At 39.2% G+C, this 8,076-nt stretch overlaps 1 protein-coding gene across 1 annotated transcript; it reads left to right on the plus strand.

The window, feature by feature from the left end:
* The first annotated feature begins 599 nt into the window (after positions 1-599).
* Positions 600-4,807, plus strand: Prp38 (pre-mRNA processing factor 38). Its single transcript, XM_022854806.2, has 5 exons — positions 600-750; positions 1,894-2,099; positions 2,816-2,996; positions 3,351-3,510; positions 3,902-4,807. Exons 2-5 carry the CDS (start codon positions 1,950-1,952, stop codon positions 4,632-4,634), a joined length of 1,224 nt encoding a protein of 407 aa, XP_022710541.1. The 5' UTR covers positions 600-750; positions 1,894-1,949; the 3' UTR covers positions 4,635-4,807.
* Positions 4,808-8,076: the final 3,269 nt, after the last annotated feature.

Below are 8,076 nucleotides of genomic sequence, written 5' to 3' on the forward strand. Positions count from 1 at the left end.
ATGCTTAAAAATAGATGCCTGATTGATTATTAATTTTTAAAAAGCCAAGTTTTCCAATAAATTATATAATTAGGCCAAACGACATTAACAATCGCAAGGACTAGTATATAGTAAACGAATTCAAATACATTTCCATCGAATTCTCTGCTGAAAAATGAATATAAGTAGGTTTCAAACTATAAAAACGACGCCTTAAATCACTAAGTTAATTAGGACAACTTTGCAGTAACAACTGGTACTAACTTATTTTCGTGTAAGTAATTTAGAAATACTTATTTTAACTCCAAACGCTGTAAATATATTTCCGTCATTGCAGCCCAGCTGTTCATTCTGCGCACTGCTCTTAGTGGTTTGCAACAAGGCAACATTTTAATCATTTTGCATGCAAAAAATGTGGTTGGCATATGGGCAATAAAAATTGTGTTTTCATCGCAATTTTTTCAACTCTAAACACTCGGAAATCTCACACGGATGTAAAGCAAAGGAAAAATGAATATGTAACGAAACCAGAACCATTGACCGTGAAGCTTTTTTCTAAATTCCTTCTCTTCTACATGAGATGTCAAAGACAGTTGCTTCTATCCGACGGAACTGGAGATCGCTAAAACTCGGACCAATGTGAAGAGGTGCGTTCCAAACGAAGAGCATAACTGTCGGTTCGTGCTGTGAGAATTTTTTCCGTGTGAGGAAGTCTCGACACTGTACAGCAATGTTTGTATAGAAGATTTGCGGAACTTTTTGTAATATAAGGTAAGTTTTGTTTGATTGCATCGATTGTTTATTTGTCAAATGTATTTTCATGTCTAATAATCCGAGGCGAGAGATGTTTTCTACAGGTTTGCATCAACAACTGTAAATACGGTAGGAAATACTATACAGATCATTAAATCTATGCTGGTGCTTCTTTCTGTCTACACAATCAAACGATGTTTTGGTTCTAAATAGCATCGTAGCCATGTGCCGCATAGAGTCCATTTACAGATATTCTTTATAGTCGCAAATCAAATGCCTTCTTAAACCATAGTTAAAATGGTCTGCAATTGTTTTTCTTTCGTATTGCCTCCTATTGCATTGCTCCCTAGACATATTGCTTTGCTGTAGTTCTATTGTCGTTATTATTGTCGTTCGGCTATATATTTTGCCTTTCAGCGCTCCGATTGGTCTTGCTAACCTAATAATAAGCCTATGCCGCTTTATATCAAAGATTTTGTCGATCTTTTTGATTGAAATAAGGTAATGTTAAGCATATGTAAGAAAGCCAAATTAGTTTTCTTTTTCGAATTTTATTTCTATATATTTTTTAAACTCACATCAAATCTAAAAGGGCGACACATCTAGGAAAGTCGAGGGCTTTCCATGGAAAAGAGCCTTATTCAATTCTAATTTTAAATGCTGTTGCCATAGAAATTGAGAGGGTGAGAGTTGCCGAATACATCAACCAAACAATACAGTTCAAGTCCACTAGCAGTTTTAAAGGGCCTTAATATATCGTATAACTATAAGAATACCTATAAAAAAAAAACTCTGTTTGATTAGTTTGACTCAAGATGGACCTGAGACTTTTGGACAAACATCGTTCACGCGTTAAAGATACATCTTCAATATTATAAGATGAAAGCTACAAGTATACTAGATTGGAATAAAAGACTTCAGAGCACCAAAGAATCTCGAAAGAAGAATTTCATGTTACGTCATCTTAATTTGATTATCTTTTGAAAAACATGGAGCACCTGTAATCTAACTTCTCACGAAGACGATTATTGCTGTTATATGAGTATTGTTACTATTATTATAGCTATCGTTATTACTATTATTTCTACCAGTAGTAATAGTAGTAGTACTAGACAGTAAGCAGTAATCGGTGTGATCACCAACATTGCGTATTTGTTTCAGTCGCAAACTGAAGTGGGTGCGAGGGAAGTCATCTCCTGTAGCATAGTCAAGTCGAGATGGCAAATCGAACGGTGAAAGATGCACATACGGTTCATGGAACCAATCCGCAGTATCTTGTCGAAAAAATCATACGCTCGAGAATTTACGAGAGCAAATATTGGAAAGAAGAATGTTTTGCCGTCACCGCAGAATTAATCGTTGACAAGGTTGGTATCTTATTCGCCTATGTCTTTTAGTTTTCCGTTGTTGAAATTATTCGCGTAACTCTATGTATATATATTTGCAAATTGCTCAAAAAGGTAACTACGTAATTTTAATAAGGATTCGTTTCTTTTAATATCCTGTTATCTTACCATTTTTTCAATTCTGTGGCTCTAAAAGTTTAATGTGTATTGGCAGTGATTTGGTTAGAGGTTTTTCCGCATGCAATCCTTTTTCATCATCTCTTCAGTTGACTTTCTTTATACGCATGTACCAGCGCGCATTTGTTTAACTATTATCCGCGTTACTTAGACTTACATCAAACATTCAAAGTCTGCAGTATGCTTACATTTTCAGAAACGGTTTCTAATCATAAAGATTGATAGTCAGTAATTTGAAAAAACATTTGATGCGTCAAACCACGTAATACCATCAGCACTGATATTCTGTCCGTTGAAACAAACTTGCAGATTGGTACTGACAATTCTGCTCTAATGTGAGATATCGGTGGCGAAGGACACCCCGTTCAGGATTAAATTACCGTGCTGCTTATTGCCCATTGGACGTGGTTTATTGCGCGGTCTCCGAGGTCATATTTATGAAGTCTAAACGCACTTCCTTCAAAGTTTGAGCAGTGTGGCTTGGCTACACTGACAGTCTTATCATTAGCAGGTATACGAAGAGGATTAAATGGCTTTCCGTCGTTTTCTTATATTTTCAGGGAATGGAACTACGATACTGCGGGGGCGTGTACAGTGGAAATATCAAGCCGACCCCGTTTATGTGTCTTTTGCTAAAAATGCTGCAAATTCAACCGGAAAAAGATATCGTGATTGAGTTTCTTCGGCAAGAAGACTTTAAATATATCAGGGCTCTCGCTGCTATATATTTGCGATTGACAGGTGCATTTCTGGAACCATTAAATTATTGATCTTGATGAATGTTTATGAATAAGTAGAAGTCACGATAGAAGAACACGGTTTATTTTAATACTTGACAATACTTCATATGTGGCTGCGATCAAGGTTACAACCGGTAGTGCTACGAAAAAGCGAACGTTACGACATTATTTTAAAACGTATATTTTTCTCGGAGGCTATTTTAGGTAATGAAGCGGCATTGAGAAACCAATCTTTATTCTTCTGGTATATATATTGATTTATACTTTTTTAACCTGTTGAAATTTGTAATGAATATTAAAATAAATCACCGTTGAATCGAAATCGATTTTTAATTTTAATACCTGCTGTTTGCAGCGTCAGCACTGGACATCTACAAGTATTTGGAACCTCTTTATAATGACTATAGGAAGCTTCGGTTTCAAAACCGTGAGGGCACTTTCGTTTTGAATACAATGGATCAGTTTGTTGATGAGCTTCTCACCGAAGAAAGAGCGTGCGACATCATCCTTCCAAGGTAACTGTCCAAAGTAAAAGATGAACGTACGGCGTATCTCATACAGTTCAACTATTTCACTAATAGATTTGCTTCAGTTTGCTTTCAATGGAATCACTTGTACAAACAGATTTCATTTGTAATTGCTACTACCCGCTGTAAAAGTTATTATCAGTTCACACACTTTATTTTCTGTGTCCATCATGCATAGAATGATTAACATTTAGGTGATTTTGGAAATTTATGCAAACGCATTGACAGCAACTGTGTTGGCAATAGGTGTAGTTCTGAGCCGCTGTTTTTAACTGTATCAACGTTTGCAGTAGCGGGCGGTAAAAGACGTCCAGAGTAGACCATTATCCCTTTTTGTAAAGGTTTTCCATTGTCTTCCCGTTTTGCTTTGCTCTTATAGGTTGCAAAAACGTCATGTATTAGAGGAGTCATCAGTTCTTGAACCACGCGTATCTTTACTCGATGACGATAACGACGATGACGATGACGACGACGCTGATGAAATCGAGGAGGAGGCTGCAGCAATGGAAATTGAAATGCAGAAAATTGCAAGTCGTCGTCAGCAGAGAGATCGAGATAATACTGCACAAGGTAACGATGACAGGGCGCAAGATCGACGAGATCGCCGAAAGGACAACGCTCATAACAACAACAATAATAACAACAGTGAGAAGGAACGCGAACGTGACCGGGATCGAGACCGCCGCCAGGCGATAGGTTACGACAGTCAAAGAGACGGTCATCGAGAGACGGACCGCCGAAAGCGAAGTCGCAGTCGAGACAGAAGCCGCGAACGCCAACAGCAGCAACGATCGTCGTCGCGAAAGGATGGCGGGAGTGGTGGAGGAGGTGATTACCATCGAGGTGGACATCATCACAGGAGTGATCGTGAACGGGAGCGAGATCGTGGCGATCGGAGGACCGACAGAGAATATGAAAAGGAAAAGGACAGGGACCGGGATCGATACGAGCGGGATCAACGGAGGGATCGTGAAAGAGAGAAAGATCGACCACGTGAGAGAGAGAGAACTTATGGAGATCGAGGGGACAGAGAACGCGGTGACAGGGATCGATACGAAAGGAAGCGAAGCCGAAGCAGAAGTCCCGATCGATACTACAGCAGAAAAAGATAGATAGAAACCAGAAAGACACACAATTTTTCTTAAGAAAATAAACAGAACTATGTTTATTTAAAAACGGACTACCAGGAGCACTGTATCGTGGCCTTCTTACTTAAATGTGCGTGTATATTATACTTACACTTAAAACATTAGACAATAAATAAAATTATTCGGATATGTGTAAATAGACTTTTTCTCGTTAATAATAAACGTACGAATAGTTTTTGAAATTTTAAGCTGCATTTGCAAAAATAAACTGTTCCGCACATCATGCTTATACATATCGTAGAAGTATATTGAATTGGCCTGTTACGAATTATATACGAGTAACATGAAAAGTTTAAGTACATTATTCTTCGAACGAAAATGTCAACTTTTTTTTAGTAAAGTTGAGGTTCCTAAATGCGTAACTCAATTAGCGCCATACAATAAGACTTGCTTGTGTACGAATCAGTAAGGGTAAGCAGGTTTGTAATCTAAAATAAAATCTTTCAAAATAAAAACTAATAATTTTCAGAAAGAGAACAGAATAACTATAATTTTGTATTTAGCTTTTTTTTTCATTTTCTGCACAAGTTGGGCCCTAAACTTTCCGCGTCGTCTAGACCTTACAACGAGAAGAAAGCGATATATATATATATATATATATATATATATATACACACCAAAGCCCTTATTGAAGAACTGCAATTCATTCGGCTTGGAGTAGCCCCTTACGTCCAAATCTGGTATGTACTTAGGAATTATACTATTATTTAATAATTAATTTACTATTATTTATTACTCACGCTATTATTTATTCGCGGCGCATATCTCTACAGGAGGCCACGCTACTGTAACACGTTTCCAAACATAACGGCATATATTCTTTCCATTCACGGTCTGTTGCGGGCCGCGGGCCGTCGCAGCCCGATGGCTTTGTGGGTCCACCCGACTCGTGATAGTAAAAGGTCCGTAACAACGTAACTGTAGCTTCTGGAAGAATTCCAGGCTTTCCCGTTCCATTTTTATTATTACTGTTATGTGGCGTCCTCGAACTTTCAGGTCGCAGATGTTTCTTGTTCAAGCCGAGCTTTCATGCACGTTCCAAAGTAGTTCTGCGGCATTTTGCCTCCCCATGTTTCCGCACTCGAAAGGCTCGCCAGACAGCACGGTCCGAATATCGAAAAGCGATTCGAGTGGTGTCCTCCCCAGATTCTAACTTATAGATGTGTTGAGCGAAAACGCTACCCAGGACAGCAGCTTCTGGAACGAGCTGTGTCCTTTCCGATACCAAGACCCTAGGTTTTGCGTGGTCGTTTAAATCATACGTTCGTCTAACCCATTTTGTCGTGAGTGTCCAAAAGCCGTTTTGATGTATCCAATATGGTGCGGCCTTAGGTAGTCTCGTCGTGAGGCGAAAGAGGTCACGTGATTCGTCACGACAACGCCGAGGTTCCCGACGGAGCACCGTGCAGTTTTTAGCGCCACTCTGCTAGACATCTCCTCTGACCAGCACGAGGTGGACAAAATAGGTGCACTAGTCGATTGAGACGTGATAAGTTTCGCTGCCGAGGGAACACATGAAGCCTACTCCAAAAAGACGTTTCGGAGCCCGTTTCACGATACTTTGGGTATCGGTTGCGTCGCTGGCAGATTTCGCATTACCAAACCCAATAAGGAAACGCTCTTTAACGTATTACAGCATCTTTCTGAAACCTACATGGTTCGCCGTCCTCTCGAGTAACATAGGCTGATGACTCCTTTCACTTGATAGAATGGAACGTGAAGCAGAGATCCCTCCTTTTTGATCCAATAAACCAAACCATATTTGAGCGCGCATGCTGCGACTTCTGACATATCACTCGTCTTGTACGAGTCCTTATTTTGGGTACCTTCAAACCTTGTTGAACTCAGGTTGCCGCTCTATAGCGGCGGCACGGTAAAAAGCGACAAAGCGTTCGCCTTGGCATTGGCGTTGGCGGAAACCTTCCTGTGGGTAGCGTGAAAGTCATAGTCCTGTAATGGCAGAGTACAACGCGGTAACAGAGCAAAGGTTCGCTTTTTCTTAGATAATTCTGTGTAGTGCTGTCAGTAACAACCTTGAAGTGTCGCCCGTAAAATGCGATCTGAATTTTTCAACGATTTATACTACCACCAAGCACTAGGTCTTAGAAGAGTAGCAATTCTGAGTATCAATCAGACGGCAGCTAACGGTAGCGACACCCCAAAGCCAGCACTGCCTTCAGTTAGGTCCCGCTGGCATCCGTCTATCACCTTCTGTTTAGATCCTGCGCTTATTAACGCAATTAGAAATTAGCGCAAGACAGGTTCTTCCGTGATTTTGAGTTGGAACAACCGACGGCCCTTGTCGTAGTCGGCGTTCCAAACGAAGTCCTTTGTGTTGACCAAGGTATAGAACGGGCTTGCCCAATTTGTGTGAAATACCTATAACAGGATCTAGACCCAGAAAACTCTTCAACTCACTAGCTGACACAAAGGTATGCAAAATTTCCGTTACCTAAACCTCTTTGGAATCCAAGGAAATTTCGCATCACTTCTTAGACATAGATACATCACTTCGTGGGTTGCAAAAATGCATTTCTTTGCAGGTGAGTTACGTGGGTATTGAACTCAGTATACATATATATATATATATATATATATATATATACACTGGCCAATCAAATAAGACTACTTAGAAGTTTCGCCAGTTGCTAAATTTGACCAAAAGACAAAATTACCAATATCTCCACAGCCGAACCAATTTTCTGCGTAAACTTTTCTTGCGATGAAGGTTTAAATTATCGCATATGTAATACTATTACTAAAGCACATTTTAAACTGCTACTATAACTAGCAAGTAAAGTAAGCCAGCTTTTTGGTCTGAGTGCGGAGCTGTCTTCGATCAAACTTGACAATATGGGACATTTCTAGGTAGCCTAATTTGATTGGCCATTTTTTCGACTGTACAGTGTTCTGTTTTACTACTCGTTTGGAAGAACTTTGGTAAAGAGCGAGAATTTCTTTTAAAAAACACGAAGCATATACATAGGATCACAATGTTGTAAGATGACTTCGCGACGGAAATTTCTGGACAGATAAGTTGGGCGCAAGAATTTATTGAAGTACCCTATCCGTTGACAGGATGAGCCTTCCTCGGAAAGCCGACGACACTGGAAGATTTAAAAACCACGATAGTACGAGAACGCGCCAGAACATCAAATGAAAAGTTTGGTAAAGTCTGGTTTAAGTAAGGAGAAATGTCTCTTTTTACATATTATCAAATTTTATATAGATTATTTTGCAATTTAAACAATAACTATATGGAAATAAAAGCTGACACTATGACTAATCCAACTCTGTATACATTTTTGAGACACCCAGTATACGTAAAGAAAAAAAAAAAAAAAATATATATATATCAGCGTTAATTAGTCATCAGTACGATAAAATGTTATAAAGGCTCTTCAGG

The sequence above is a fragment of the Varroa jacobsoni genome, unplaced genomic scaffold, assembly GCF_002532875.2.
Source record: "Varroa jacobsoni isolate VJ856 unplaced genomic scaffold, vjacob_1.0 contig04852, whole genome shotgun sequence".
Taxonomy (NCBI): Eukaryota; Metazoa; Arthropoda; class Arachnida; order Mesostigmata; family Varroidae; genus Varroa; species Varroa jacobsoni.

Coding starts and splice junctions, on each gene's coding strand:
- Prp38 (XM_022854806.2), top strand. CDS start 1,950: ATGGCAAATCGAACGGTGAAAGATGCACATACGGTTCATGGAACCAAT. Junction 2,100..2,815: donor CAGAATTAATCGTTGACAAG/GTTGGTATCTTA, acceptor TTATATTTTCAG/GGAATGGAACTACGATACTG. Junction 3,511..3,901: donor TGCGACATCATCCTTCCAAG/GTAACTGTCCAA, acceptor TTGCTCTTATAG/GTTGCAAAAACGTCATGTAT.